The sequence below is a fragment of the Triplophysa dalaica genome, chromosome 11 (assembly GCF_015846415.1).
Source record: "Triplophysa dalaica isolate WHDGS20190420 chromosome 11, ASM1584641v1, whole genome shotgun sequence".
Classification (NCBI taxonomy): Eukaryota; Metazoa; Chordata; class Actinopteri; order Cypriniformes; family Nemacheilidae; genus Triplophysa; species Triplophysa dalaica.
Window position 1 is genome coordinate 12991397 of NC_079552.1, and position 16384 is coordinate 13007780.

Genomic DNA, 16384 nt, shown 5'->3' on the forward strand with positions numbered 1-16384 from the left:
TCTCCAGTGTGACTAGTCAGATACAAAAGTAAACCATATTTAACACATCAGATATGCAAGATAGACAAGATCCTTCATCTGAAGACACTTTTTCTTAAACATTTTCTTAAACATGCACAACTGAATCTAGTCTAGAATCTAATGAGAAGTGAAGAAACAATTCCTAATTCATTCACGTCCTGTAACAACTGTCCCGACTGCTGAATACACATCTAGGAGAAGAAGCCAACAGAAATGCTTTCAGAAATGTGAAATATCTGAAATTTCAAATAAAGTGTCCTTGTGTGGAAGCACAAAGCAGCCTGTCTAAAACGATTTAGCTCTATAGGCAGAATGCCTGATTAGATCTTGATGAGGAGCCCGAGGACGTCTGGTAGTGTCTGTCTGCCTGGTGGAAAACCGATCTTGATATTTCATATGTCTGAAACAGGCTTTGATTTGGGCAGAAGTTGCTCCATGTCGGTGTTGCGGGAATAAGCTCTCTCATTAGATAAGATTGTGTGTTGATGCTAATGTAGGATGAGGTGCACTGTTACGAATTAATGAGCAAATCCCATCACTGAAGAAGAGAGATTTTTTACTGCCTGACTATTATACAATATGTTTTCCTTTCTACGCCGTACTCGGTCTTACTTGAGAAGTCTCACAAGATCTAATGTCCAGAAGCTCTGCATGTAAGTTAGCCATGCCCACTTAATAAAGTACCCCAGTATATGCTAAATATATGGTATAGTCATATACCAGAGCAATGGAAAAACAGAGTTGCAACACACTGTGATCTCTCCGCCACGTGGTTTACGTGGTTCATGGAGCGTTCAGCAGTTGAGTTTTCAACCTATTTGAATGGATTTTAGCGGGACAGACAACAGCAACCATATTTGAACATTGTGTACACCAAATACTACGTTGTCTTCATTTATAGCAGCATTTTGTCCGGGGAGTAATATGAATATAAGATCTATAAAGATCTATTAATAGAAGTTATATCAACTTGCAAAAATGTATAAACATGCCGTTATTTCAACCTCTACAGCAAATGCATTTGGGAGACATTGAAATGAAAGGGCTTCAGTGCAGTGTTTGGAACTATTGGTTACGCCATGACACGAGTTACCTCTGCATTCTATGCGAGTGTCGTGACTATGTTTTTGTAGTTTGAAATTTTGCCTTCGTTTACTTCTCATCATTTCAGACCTGTATAAATGTCTTTGTTCTGCTGAATGCAAGAAGATCTTTCCAGGAATGTCAGTAACCAAACAGATCTCATCCTCTATTGACTCCCATGGTATTTTTTTCTTTGTACCATGGCAGTAAACGGGGGATGAGATCTGTTTGGATACAGACATTCTTCCAAATATCTTCTTGCGTTCAGTAGAAGAAAGACATTTATACAGGATTGGAACAATCTGAGGGTGAGCAAATGAAGACAGAATTTTCATTTTTGGGTGAACTGTCCCTTTAAGTCGCTGGAGGTAAAGCATTTTTTAATAAACAGCTATTAATTTGCGAAATTATTGTGTAGATATTCAATTATCAACCATTAATGTGAGGATTTCCGTGTCTGATGCTGGAGTTTAGCCTTGCGCTAACAGACAGTAGCGTGCTCAAGTCCGCTGGAATTAGCCTGTTGCAGAGACAAGCAAAAACATCAATCCCACTCAGTGACTAAATGTCATGACGTTCCCCGAGGGAACTAGACTTGCCTCGCTGCCACTAGCTTCTCGTCATGGCTTTAATTGGTCAAATTAGCAAGTGCGTCCTCCCTGCATATTCGGAGCCGGACAGCTGAATCACTGTGCACTCGTGATGAAAGCCACACTGACAGACTGAAGTCAGCAGTGTTAGTACGAGATAACAGTTGGTCGCTCCGAGCGAGAGGTGCTGCTTGTAGTCGCTGGTTTATTTACGTGTATTTGTGCGCTGGACAGATAGCGGGCCGGCTGAGGTATAAATCTGCGCTTGGTTCTCTATACAAGGAGCAAGAAATGGAGAAGGACAGCTGCTTTAATCTAAACTCAGGAGTAATACAATCATAGACGCGGGTGCACAGAGGTTATTCTGCCCGAGCGTGATTGACAGCAGATGCCGTCACTGTTTGCAAATTCAGATCTGGCTCCGCATTAAAAAAAAGGAATGGCAACCTTTGTAGGTCCTGTCAATGAACTTGGTGGTTCGTAAATGGGTCAATAAAACAAGACAATCATGGTTGCATGTTTTCCAAGTGTGCCTTAAACCCTCCTAGATGTCAAATTGTTACCTGTTAGAAACATATTTTACTTCTTTAACTTAACAGATTTAACTAAAAGAGGATGATGAAAAAATAAAAGTAAGGTGGGGCTTGACTGGATTGTAAAAAGAGGGAAGACCCTACCAATTAAAGGGGTAGTACACTCCAAAAATGTCATGTTCTGTCTTCATTTCCTCACCCTCTTGTCATTTTAAACCTTTATGACTTTCCTTCTTCAGCCGAACACACAATAAGGTATTTTGAATAATGTTGGGAACCTAACAGAGGTTCACTTCTATTGTGAGGCCACAAAACCAATGCAAGTCAATGAGTACTTTCGTTGTTCAGTAAGCAACATTCTTCAAAATATCTTCATTGTGTTCTGCAGAAGTAAGACGGTCATAAATGTGGGTTTGGGTGAATAAATGAGAGAATTTTCTTTTTTGCATGAACTATCCCTTTAAAGGAGGACAAAGAAATGTGTTAACATTTTCTAACAGCCTGAATGAAAGTTTATTCAGAAGAAGAGCACATTATTACATTTGAAGATAGCAAAACAATTTTGCAAAGAGGAATTGTTAACAAAAAGCCCAAGATCATGCATTAAAAAGCAAAAAGTCTCAAGTGGCTGCTTTTCAAAAAAGGGTGGCAAAAGCAACACAATAAAAACGAAAAAATAATACATATATTAATTATAAAAATAAACTCATTTCCATCGTTGTTTAATAGCCTGACTGTGAGCTTCGAATAAAGCTCATCAGAATGTGCTTCACAATGTGTATAATGTCAAATGTAAGGAGAGATCCTGGATTGGATTTGTTGACCACAGGAAGATAGTCTGCACTGGGCTATCAATCATGAAGTAATATAAAGCATTGTGCTACAGAGACTAGAGGGGAGGTCACAGTGTCCAATCATTGGATTCAGTTATAAATAATGCATTGGTAATGAATCCTTCCATATACAGGGCACAGGAGTGTGATTTTGTCATAAAGGCTTTGCGTGTGCTTTTAAAGAGGTGTACCCAGCTATCTTCATTGTAACTGAGCCAGCTTGATGAATCATAACACTGAGCTTTTGTCATGCGGTGGATAACGAAAATATCTGTGTCACCAGCAGAAACCTCAGATGTCCAGCAGATAAGGTTGTGTTTGCGTAAGTGGCACACATTGCAGATAAGAGCAGAATTGATCACCTAGTGATGAATCTGTGTCCATTTAAACAAATAAAGAGACTGTTTGGATGTGTTGTGCTTATCTAAGACTGTTCTCAAATGGTGTCTGTAGAGCTTAGTTTTAAAAACCATTCAGTGTTTCCATTCATGCAATGGAAAACTGTGTACATGAGGGAGGTTGCATCGGTCAGATTTGGCCCGAGATGAAATCTCTAAACTGACTAAAAACAGTCCTGACAGGCAGGGCCAACTGGAGCGAATGCACCAGGCCCCGCCCTCAAGGGGGCCCTGCAGCAAGGGGAAATGAAAAAAACATTAATAACAATCATTTCAAAAATGTACAAATCTTGAATTGATTTTTGTGTTTTAGTTGTTTTTTTGAAGTAAGAGTTTATTCTAAATAATTATCTGAGCTATGCAAGTCATACTGTTTTTCACACAAATGCAATGTAGCTAAACGTATACTACTATTGTCTTTGGACGTTGAAATTCTATTTGCGTATTTGACCAATAAAAACACTGCCCTTATTATCATATAGGCTACAAGATTTGATATTAAGACGCAAAAAGCGCCAGCCAGATAGTGCCCCTTCTAACTCGCCCTGGGCCCGCCACGTGCTTGGGACGGCCCTGCTGACAGGAATAATGATATCGCATGGGTTTATTTTTTGTACTTAAGTACACACTTCGTTTAATTTCCTGCCGTCTCAAGAGGGTTGTGTAGATGAGCTCAAGTTCATTTTCAGAGCACACGTGCTGATCCCTCTTGAAGCTGATGTGTTCTGCAACCGTGTGATTCTCTTGTGGAAGTCTTGTGGTCAGCTGAGAAAGTTAAGACCGCTCTGTCACTATTACTAATGTAGTCACAGATAGAGCTGTAAGGCTGCCATCTAGTGCTCTGAACTTCAACTGAGAATACACTCCATAAGATCGGGAGAGACAGAGATAGATTATAGATGAATAGACTTGTAGGTTAAAAACTCCTGCAGATATTTTTAATAAAAACACTGTTTCGGCCAACATAAGATATAAGCCAATCTGTAGTCATAAAGTGACCTGATCATGAGAGCTGTGACATTCCCACACTTTTACTTGGAAGTGTGAAAAAATTTGCAAAAGGTTATTTCTGAACAGCAGGTATGCTTGCCCAGTATTAAATCTATGATCTATGGGAACTAATGGGATCCTAGTAACTAAGTAGTAACTACTGGGATGACACACTATAAAAGAAAATCTCACAAGTCACAAAGGAATGTCTGGTTTGTCATATTTGACCCTAAAATCAAAAGAAAAAATATACAATCTGTTAAATGTGGTATACCACTAATGTCACAATGCAATCTTAATGATCACAAAAATAGGATTTATTTTCATTAAGTGAAATAAACTTTGGGATGAAACAAGAATTGTACAATTCTTGACAGTTCAAAGAGATGTGGAGGACAATGTACTGAATGGAGAAATAACTGCTTGGAATTCATTCAATATTACCTAATCTCCTGATTTAAATGAATAGTTCAGTCAATTATGAAAATGATTAAAATATTTGATATTAATTAATAACAATGAAAATATGTTTTCTTGATCACCATTGATTATCATAGTAGGAAAAGCAAACCGTTCTGAACCTACAATGATAATCAATGGTGGCCAAGAACTGTTTGGTTACAAGCATTCTTCCAAATATCTCTGTGTTCATCAGAACAAAGTAATTTATACAGATTTGGAACAACTTGAGGGTGAGTAAATGATGACAGAATTTTTGTTTTTGGGTGAACTGTCCCTTTACAGACATATCAGCTTTACACATCACGTCAATCATTTACCTAACACACGTGCAACTATCCCAGTAACATCAACCGAGCATACTCTTACTCTCTGAAAACATCAATTACAACTGTACTAAAACACAATCAACCTCAATCAACCCAGCTCAATAAATCTCAGCTTTAAGCATGCTGTACACATTTTCTGTAGATCAAATAAAAATAAAGCCCCCTAAGGCAGGCGTGCACACACAGTGGCAGACAGAAGCTAACACGAGCAGCACGAGTAGCATTCTGCTGCTGCTGTGCTGGCCACTTGTGCATCAGTAGAGATGAATGCTTGTGTGATTGCACCCTGATGAGGGGTTACAGGCAAACGCTTCCATCTGCTCCGCTCACCATAGATTCACAATGTGCTGTAAATGTTTACCCTCCTGAACACTGAAAAGGGAGTTTGAGTACATCTAGTCACATCCAGGACTGACACAGGGACTATGTTCAGGTTTGTGTGTGAGACAGGGTGACATATTAAATGTTAGAAATAAGGACATGACTAGCAATACAAAATGAAGCAATATTGTCAATATAGTTACATTTTAATGTGCTTTTTATTAAGCAATCAGTTTTTTTTTATTTTGTTCCCATTATAACTCGGCTGTGTGAGGGTTAAGATGGTTATTGTTAAAATCATTTGTATTGAACTTCATCAGCAAAATGGGTAAAAATTAGCACAAAATAATGTTTTTATCACTCTTATTGCTTTGTTTTGTGTTTTACATAATCACAAGGTTTTAGTACAATAAAAATAGAGCAATAGATCTATTTATGTGCGTCTAATTATTTATAATTAATACAATGCAAATTAAAGTAATAGTTCACCCAAAAATGAAAATTCTGTCATCATTTACTCATGACCCTCCTGTCATTTCAAACCTGTATGACTTTCTTCTGCAGAACAAAAAGGAGATATTTTGAAGAATGTTGTTAACTGGCACCCATTGACTTGCATTGGTTTTGTTTCCATACAATAGAAGTGAATAGATGCAGGTGCTTTTCGGCTACAAACTTTCTTCAAAATATCTTCTTTTGTGATCTCCAGAAGAAAGAAAGTCATTTTTGGGAAAGTCCCTATGAATCATGGAATCCCAATGTGTGTGTGTGTGTGTGTGTGTGTGTGTGTGTGTGTGTGTGTGTGTGAATTGTACAGAACGATAATTTTTGAAAATCTAAAAATGCAAAACGTTTTCTACAATCTTTAGGTTTAGGGGTTGGGTTAGGGGATAAAATATACACTTTGTACAGTATACAACTCATAACGCCTATGGACTGTCACCACGGAGATATAAAACATACATGTGTGTGTGTGATAGCAAAACAGAGAGGACAAGTGTTCCAGTGTGAGTTACTTACAGTAGCATGTTCCTCTGAGTGGGTTGCCAAGGTAGCGATTTTCAGAATCACATCTGCAGAACACAAGAGAAAAAAAGAATTGGCTTAAAAATATGTTGCTTTAATACGAACACACTGTATCTAGAAACTGGTATCTAAGCTTCAACTGAATGTTTCTCCAATGTGTTTTACAATGTTCTGTGCTCAATAAAATAACACAAAAATACCACTAATAGGACTAGTTGGTACATGCACATATCAAAGCATGACATTACATTATTGCATGATTATTACATATTACATATTACATGACTGCTTTGTCTTAAAATCTAAGTATTACTTGTGTTGCTTGTATTTCTTAGGTGATTTATCCTTAAGTTAGCGATAGTATATTTATTTAGATGATTTTAGTATACGTGTCATTACGTGCCTCTCACCAGTGAGGCCTGAGGAAGATGACGAGACTACACTTTTGCTCGATTTAAACTGACACACCAGACAAAACCTTTTATGAAAGCATGCATCACCTGACTCTCTCAGAATCAGAGAGAAGTGTGTGAGAGGATTCTAAAACACTAAGTCTTAGTATTCATGTTTTGCTATGTGTATGTTCAACAGAGGCCATACTGCATCTGTTTACCTTAATGAAGGCTTACAAAACAGCTTTCAAACAACACTGTGGCACATTTTGTTTTTGCCTTATGAGAACATAATGTCATATCAAAACTAATAGGAGTTAGTGGTGTAAATTAGACCGTTCATTACGATACGATGCATTTGCAATATAGGTTTACTTCGCAAACGATGCGATATTTGCCAATACCTAGAAAATCTTGGCGATGTGATTCGATCGGATATTTTGAAATTGCTAGCCTCGTTTGCACAAGCAGTTACATTTTTAATAACTCACCAATGCACATGGGTCATTCTAGAATTGGGGGTAAATTTTGTGTCTCCTAGATAAACCTTTTATTATTTTTCAAAAAAAAAAAAATATATATATATGTAGCTATCACTAAAAATAATGTTAATATGTGTATTTAGGAACATTTTGTATATAAAATATAAAATGAAAGACTGTTTTTGACTGTCTATGCCTCCTAAATGGTACATTCAGCTTCAATTATCATGAAATAATTACGTCTAGTTTTAATATTTTTTGTGTGTTTACTTTACTAATTTATGTAAACAGTTGCATAAAACATCTATTTTCTGTATTATTTGTAATTTTAGTAATTAAAAAATACATTTTGTGTCTGTCCCTACGTTCTGGTCAACAATGCATAAAAATCTTTAAAGCACTGATAGAAATAGCATGTGACTTTCTCCAAGTGATGTCACTTCCTCTGGCGGGAAAATCTGGAAGGTACTGTGGTATGTTATTATTCCTCTCTCATTAATTTGTACAAAATGTTTAGGATACACCAATAGTAGATTCATTTTTAGTCAAATCTGTTATTGTGACATTTCAGTGAATCTCCCATTATTGTAAAAAAACAATAATACGATGAAAATACATAAATTTCAGTTTTAGACATGCCATGTGGTATCTGGTTTGAAGTTAGCATCTTGAGCTAAAGCACAAAATGGTGGAAAATGTTAACTCTCTTAATGTCAACTGTACATATTTGACCCAGTTTGTCTATAACGGAGTTGACACATTTTTCTGTTCGTACTTTGATTTTCAGAATAATTTAAAAAAATCTTTCAAGTTTAAGATCAGCAAATATTGAAAATGATAAATTTGAAGTGTGTTCTATGAAAATAAAAAAGTTTAACATAAAAAGAAGCCTTTATTTTCTAATTGGAATGTACCCGCAATTCTAGAATGACCCATATATAAGATGAACGTTTAATTAAACTTTTTGAAACTGCGCACACACTGTCCCAAATGGGACATTTACAGCAGTAAACTACAGTGTTTCTGCTAGGATTTTATGTGGGAAATGTGGGTCTTGACAACGTCACGGGCTAGTTAACATATTCAAGATGAACTTCAGATCAGTTTGCTTCTAAGTTACTTTCTAAACAATTTTTAACATAGCATATTGCCCAGTTAAGCCGTTCTCGTGTACGTATTTTATGTTTTGTATTTATTACAGTCATTATTATTTATTACAGCCAGTAACAGCGTCAATTTTTTAAACACTGTTTTTGGTAGTTATTCCGCACGCAGAACAATAAAATGAATGTGATACTTCTTTAGAGATGCTCTTATTATAAGGAGATGGAAAGCTAGCATCTGGACTCCTTTCCTGAAATCCACTGAAGCCAGGATGTTAGTATTAGCTTTTTTGGCTAAAGGTTGAAGTTACATCTAGTGGCTTTGGCCTCTCACTTCGCAGAGTAGTAGTTAGACATCTTTTATTCCAAGGATTTCTAGTTAAACAAACATACATTAGGAATTTTTCAGAATTTGCAGATTTGATACGTGTAAATCAAATTACTTTTCATTATTTACTCACCATTTTAAACCTGTATGACTTTCTTTCTTCTTAAAGGGCCCATTTCATAAAAAAACTGATTTTTATTCATTTTTAAGTGCTAAAATTGGGTCTCTGGTGCATATGCCAACTCGGAAAACATGACAATCCAGTAACTTTGTTTATATGAGACTATCTCTGCAAGCCTGTGAGAAAACGAGCGGTTCAGATTGTGCTCCCTTTCTGACGTAGACACCACTTCTTATTGTGATATTTCCGCCCCTTTTTCTGAACGTGTCCACCCACCATTTTTGTTTTCGCTGTGTGAAGTTCCAACACAATGCCAAAAGAAAGCAAAGTAGAGCAAGGCATGCTAACGGTTCTGTTGTTGGCAGCATAGACCAACACAGAACACTGTTTCCAGCCTCACAGGAGACAAGCGAGCAATTGATTTATTTAGTTTTCAATGAAAATCCTTCATACTGAACGAGGGAAAGCTGCAAATAAAGTAAAATAAAATATATTTTTTAAGTAAGTCCTCAGGGACCTGCAACTTAAAAGTGGATAAAATGTCACTGTGACACGTTTGTCCTTTCACTCATAGAAAGCAATGTGTGTGGCTTGTTACTTTCCCTTGAATCTCCAGTACCTTCACTTATAGAAAACTGTGTGTATGGTTTGAAAACACACGATGGGTTTGTCATGGTTACATGGGTTCCCTTCACCCTACCGTTTTGTTATTTCACCCGTGAAACCCTGTGACGGGATCGCGGGTCTCACTCCCGAAAGCGGTCGTGACCGGACCAATAGGGTCTTTACAATACTGCTGCCACAGCCATAAACATGCAGACGTCTTTAGTCGCTGTGATGTGACTTACAGTGTGCTTTTGAGATGGCGTGTCAAGATAAAATAGTCCAACTTTGCAAAAAAGTCTGGAGACCATTCTGTTCCACTCCGTTATGCTCCATTAGACTATCTTACGTAAGAGATGTGTCACATGAGGTTCACGAGAACCTGAAACCAGCCAAATTATACAGAGCTTTTTTTTAAATGATCAATCCTTGAACAAGACAAGATTTTGAAAAGATGTAGTTTTGCACATCTATAATCCCTATATTCATCACAGACTGAAAGAGACAGCCGTACCAACTCTGACCAGCACGGTGGCATTTCTGGTTCGGTTTAAAGTGGTCGTTACTGGCAAATAAACACTCAGTGTTTATTATTCACCTCATGCTACATAGACATTGGAGTAGATTCAAAGCTCAATAAATACACAGACGGATGGATGAACCAGAGGACAAACATGCCTCATAAAACATCAAATTGCCCTGTGAAGTGGACAAGGGTTTGACAGGGTTGAGGGCCTGAGAAAGAAAGAAAGAAAGAAGGAAAGACTGAAAGAAACAAAAAAGAAAGAAGAAAGAAAGAAACTTACACAGTAGGACTATCCATGGGCACCGTATAGGGGGGGGGGGAGTTAAGACAATTCCAAGGGCCCATGAATAACAGAGGCCCCAAAAATAGGTAAGAACTAATATAAAATGATTAAACAATGATCATTCAGTATATATATTTAAATAATAATAAAATTAATGATCTCTTTGTTTTTGGCAGTAAATATTTAAAATCCCCATTGACCAAAAAGGAAACATCCATATTGACCCTCCACCCCCCTATATCTGCATAAAATGGTTTGGTCCTGCCTTAGCGCAAATCGCTTGAAATCTCTGTCTATACAAGTTACGGCGAGGTTACACATGGTAACAATTTTGTTTTAACCCCTTACATAACTCGGGTCTAATTCATTATAATGAAATACAATGATTTCATCAAACGCAACATTTATAAAACTTTATTACCTCTTCCTCTAACAGGATTTCTCGTTTCCTTCTAATTGATGTGTCAGCTGTGCCATCAGTGGAGGAATTGAAGACAACATGTCCCATCATTCCACGCTTCTACACAGCGTCATCAACCCACCCAATTGTTGGTGTTTTGATTGTGCGCCCTCTAGCAGCGATTTCTACAAACTGTACCTTTAAAGATACCATGAAATGGAAGTTGTGATAGACTTATTTTCCGTATCATGAAGTACATCAGAGTGAAACGGGTTCTGAAATTCGAAACAAAATGTGGGACGGGATTTCTTTTGCCTTTTGATTTGTTGTAAGTTGGGCCTGAAGTGGAGGGCGAAAAATGCCTGTACAGTGAGTATAGTCCTACTTCTTTTTTGTTGCTTATGCCATGTGTTGAAGAGTTGTTGTTGAGACGGGGAGAGGAGCTTAATGTTTTTGATTAAAGATTACGAGTGCAGTTGAATTGTGAAAAAATAATGGTGTGCACGAATAAATCATTTATAATAATCACTGCAACACTGTGTAAAATACTTAGAAATTTCCTGTTTGATTTCATGGTGACTTTAATGAAACATTTCATTATGTTCAGGATAAATCTGACTCTCAACTTCTGCTTATATTTTTAACTTCAGTGTCTTATTTGCCTTGCAACACAACGCACTACACTTTCAAGTCTGTTTTCCACTGTTTCCCTCTTGTGTACTCCATACAAAAGCCAAACGTCTCCTGAATCTTAATCGTTGATGCTCATGTGGAGTGGCGTCAGTCAGAAATCACATATAAAAGCCATTGCACTCTATCCACACAATATGAGGCAAAGGGAGAAATGAGTCAGGAACTGAATGAGCAAAGACAGGCAGAAAATCGAAACAGCAGGTGTCTGTCAGTGGGACCGTCTTCTGGTCATCACTCAAGTGCTGCTGCTTGAAAGGAAAGATATAAGAGGAACAGGTGAGGTGCGGGAGTGTGCAGACCGTCTTCTCTCATTCCTTGCAGCCAAACAGAGAAGCAGTTAGGGGATCTTACTCTGACTAATAAAAAGAGTGTGTGTGGCGTCTGCTCGCAGGAGACTGAATTAAGGGATAAATCCACAGAGAGTCACATTTCACACCGAGACAGCCTTGTGTTCTAGATCTGTCTCACAAAAGCACACACATTTGTTGCTCAAAGGGTTTAAGTGCTCTCGCTTGGGTACTCCTCAGGAGGGCCTGTCTGATTAAATAGCCTCCTTCTTATGGACGAAAACCACACTACGCACTACACGGTTGAATAAAAGATGTATTAAAGCTGTGCCATTTCTATTACTCTTTCACTTCTTTGATGAAGAAGATAATTTATGAAACACGCTGTGCAGAGCAGATTGTCCATTTAGGGCTGCTGAAGAAACAAAATGGCGAATTTCATATGAAGTTAGATACACAACAAGCCAACGAGAGGAACTACCGCATACGAGAAGCAGACTGTGAGGTCGGCTGATGTCAAGCCGATGGCCGAAACCAGATGCCCAAGTTGCACATTTGTTTCGTGAGAGGAATAACTTTACGTATCAGCAAGTGTCCGTAGGGTTGCACGGTGTACCGGTGCTACGGTAGCATTACGATGCTAAAGCTTCAAAATACCTGCAATACTGCATTATTTTTCAAACGGTAGCATCGAAGTGTCGTAAGAAATGTTACATGGGCATTGACGTTTATATGAACACTAATTCTAAGGTAATAAAAACATAATGCTTCATTATGTAAGGTCTTTATACACTTCGGAAGACATGGTTATGTATATTATATTGCATTTCTGTCAATACAGATCCTCCAAAAAAATGTACAAATTGGACCTTTAAATCATCTGCTTCAAACTGCTTCAGCTCAAACAATGTTCCAATTAACATTTGTAGAAATATACGTGTTAGGTGCAGGGCTCCAGACTAACTTCTTTTATTAGGAGCACTGTAGCTTCTGACTGAAATTTTTAGGAGCGCAAGCGAAAAAATTAGGGCCACACGTTCAATCAACCTGCAATGCAATTTTTCTATAATTTTCCCCCCCAAAAATGTATTACTAATACTGACAAATAAGTAACTTGATGACCGCAGATTTGGTTCTGCTTATTTAAAAAGAGTCTACAAAGAAGCTTTCTTAATGATTGGTGCTAATGCTAAAGAGACTTTAACCTGAATTCATTTGAACCAACAGAAATTGTGTTCGTAAAAAAAGTATATATTTAATTGTTAACAGTGTTACCGGTTGAAGCAAAATGAAAGGTCTCGTATTATTACGTTCATACGATGATTTTATTGTGTATTAGGACACTTTTCCTCATGTTCACACAACACATGTAAATATACCGTCAAATAAAACTTAACAAGAGCATTCGCCTGTCGTTCGTTCTTGCTGTGAACGGATTTAAAATGATCCAGCGCTGTCTCAAGTAATCCCCAGATAAATGACATTTCATGAGTTTCGTTTTTAACATCATTGATGCGAATGACCCACGCAGTTGACTATCACAAACAGCCTGTATTGGTGGCGGGTGGCGTTCTACTCATCTTTCCACATGAAATAACAACTAGAAGAAATTCTAATTTTGCAGGTCACACATGTGCAAGTCTGGAGCCCTAAGGTGTTGTAAACAGCCATTTTGGCATTTTAATACTAATACTTTTCACTCCTCTCTTTGTAAATGAAACAACAGCTGTCTGTTGAATGGCTTTGCCTCAGAGACACATGTTGCAAATTACTCTTTACAAAGATAAAGAAAAAACAAGCCACTCAAGAGACATCCGGGGAAAAAAAACTAATAATGATAATAATCTTGTTGTCTTCTTCACCACATGCTAGCAACTTTATTCTGACCTTCGTCTGAATATGCATTATCATACTGCATACATTGTACATTAATGCACTTCAATAAACTTCCAACCAATTTGGCGTTCATCTAAAGGCTGTGTATGTCACTGCACAGCACTCATAAAATAACGTTCTTTATTAAAGGTCAGGGAGTATTATGGCTTAATAAACATTAGTGTTTTAAGTAGGCAGTAACCTAACATAAATGAATAAGTAGAAAAACAATTGGATGTCTTAAAGGCTACAATTTATTGTGATATGTGAATATGATAGGGTTCTAATGCTATGAATAATGAAAACTGTATGGTGCATTTATTTGGCTAGTAAACACACTGAACTTCTCAGAGGCTAACTGAACATCACTTGATCTGTTCCATATGAAGGCAATTTTCAGGTCGGATATTTTTAAAACTAGAAATCATTATTATGATGCCTCTTAAATACATCAATGTAGTGGAGTAGGCGGGGCGAGACCGTGTGTCGAGTCCGGTGAGTAATTGTTCATGAGCGCCAGCTGTGCGCGCACCGGTCTCGAATCACGTGGGAGATCAGGAGCATAAAAGAGAACGAGCGACCGGACCGTTGAAGAGAGAGGACCGGTCCCGAACATGTTTTTACGTTTGTATTTGTATTTATGTTATTTCGCCGGCGGTCGTCCGTGAGGGGCTGCCGGCATTTTACTTCCGTGTTTTTTATTTTTTTATTTTATTAAAACTTTATTTAAATGTCTGCCGGTTCTCGCCTCCTTCTTTCCATTTATTAAACCTTTCTACAATCAAGTTATAAGGTTCCATCATGTATATACAGTATTTTGCATGATTTACAACAGGTTAAAAGTTTTGAGACATTTACTCACTTATATTGTTTCCACATTTTAGAAAAACAGTAAGCTCGTCCAAACTGGAATGACACATAGGAAACTATGAACATAAAAATAAATCTTCCGTTTACAAAAAATAACACGTTTGCCTAGACTTTCTAGATCAAAACATTTTTAAGATAATAACAACTCTCTACTGGCTTCTTAATGTGCACATCTTCCTCTCTCTCCTGCTGTGCTTTGCTCATTAAAAGAAACGGACTACAACAGGCCATGAGCCACCTGCCAGCTCTCTCCCTTTCTCGTATCAGTGTATCTTTCTTCATCCGTCCTTCTCACGTTTATTTTCTCGCACACAAACAAACACAATCTCCCTCTGACTCTCTGCCAGCCTGATGCTTTCAAAAACACGGATACAGAGCAACACAGACAAAACACTCTGAAACAGACCTAGCTGCTTACTAACACATTCAGAAGTCTTCTCTTTGTTTTTCATTCAATCTATTTATAACGCCGGTTGAACTCTTTGCCCTGCCGAGTTGATTGCTTACAAAACAAAACATTTCGAAGCAGCGACTCTATAGATGCTCAGGGAAAAAATGATCACTAGAACCCTAGAGGATGAGAGATCGCTTTAAAGGTATAGTTCACCCAAATATGAAAATTCTGTCATTTACTCACCCTCAGAGTGTTCCAAACCTGTATACATCTCTTTGTTCTGCGAAACATAACGGAAGATATTTGGAAGAATGTCAGAAACTAAACAGATCTCATCTCATTATTTTCCCTACTTTGGGAGTGAATGGGAGATGAGATCTGTTTGGTTACTGACATTTTGCGAATGTCTTTCCCAAAACAAATGGGTTTTTACTGTGTTTTACTAAACTCTGTGTTTTACTCTTCCTAGTACTCTCATAAAATTAGTCAAGATACCAAAGTCAGAAATCAAATGTCAGATGCACACATTTCTATGAAATTCTTACAAGATCAAATTGTCTATACAATTCACACTCGATTTATAGCTCTAAACTCACAGGATAATTTAACAACTGTCACATGTATGTCCATGAGCTCTTTTCAACCATCGCGGATCCATGCCACCCACTATGTAAATGGTTTGCTTGCTTCCCCTTTAGATTTTATTTTTATTTTTTCAACACATAACGGAGAAATACAATAAGTCTGGAGTTACAGCTCATGGGCAAAAACATGTGGATATTGGCATTGGCAAAAGCAAGCTGGTTCCCTCTGCTGTGATAAATCTTTTACTGTTCTTTGAAGGCTTTCCACAAGATGTTGGAACACGGCTGTTGGTATTTTCTTTCAGTCAGATATAAGTGGAACGGTGAGGTCAGGTACTGATGTTGGACGATAAAGCCTGGATTGCAGATGGGATTATAAATCATCCCAGAGGTGTTTCATGTGGTTCAAGTGTGGACTTTCATGCTATGCAGAACAAATTCAGTAAATCAATTATTTCTGTGCAAGTGGGTATTATCATGCAAAAACAGTAAAGTAACACCTCGCACTACGAGAAAAGAGACTGTGTGATTACTTTCTGAACAAAAGGTGTAGATAATATATCTTGTAAATTGGTTAAATACATGGTGTCCACATAGATTTGGCCAAGTGTATGAAAGATCCAGCTTGAGCAAAAAAATCATTCCTTTTAGTGGTGGGGATCTATGTAAATGATAGTTTTAAATAGATCAGGTTTCTTAAAGGTTCTGCTAAATGACAAAATGTAAAATGTAAATGGTTCTGATTTAATACATTTTAGCGGCTTCTGGTGGTGAAGCTGTGAATTGCAACCAACAGCTCACTCCACCTCTCCCTTTCGAAGCACTAAGGTGGCTGACATGGGGCTAAGATGGTGTCATGT

General features: G+C 37.6%; 1 protein-coding gene across 3 annotated transcripts in view; it reads right to left on the bottom strand.

Annotated features, from left to right (window-relative positions):
* Positions 1-16384, bottom strand: part of atrnl1a (attractin-like 1a) — a 201415-nt gene that overhangs the window by 100260 nt on the left and 84771 nt on the right. For all 3 annotated transcript variants that reach the window (XM_056760413.1, XM_056760415.1, XM_056760414.1), the window contains one exon: positions 6578-6630. In XM_056760413.1, the coding sequence (XP_056616391.1) occupies positions 6578-6630 (53 nt within the window). The remainder of the gene's footprint in view (positions 1-6577; positions 6631-16384) is intronic.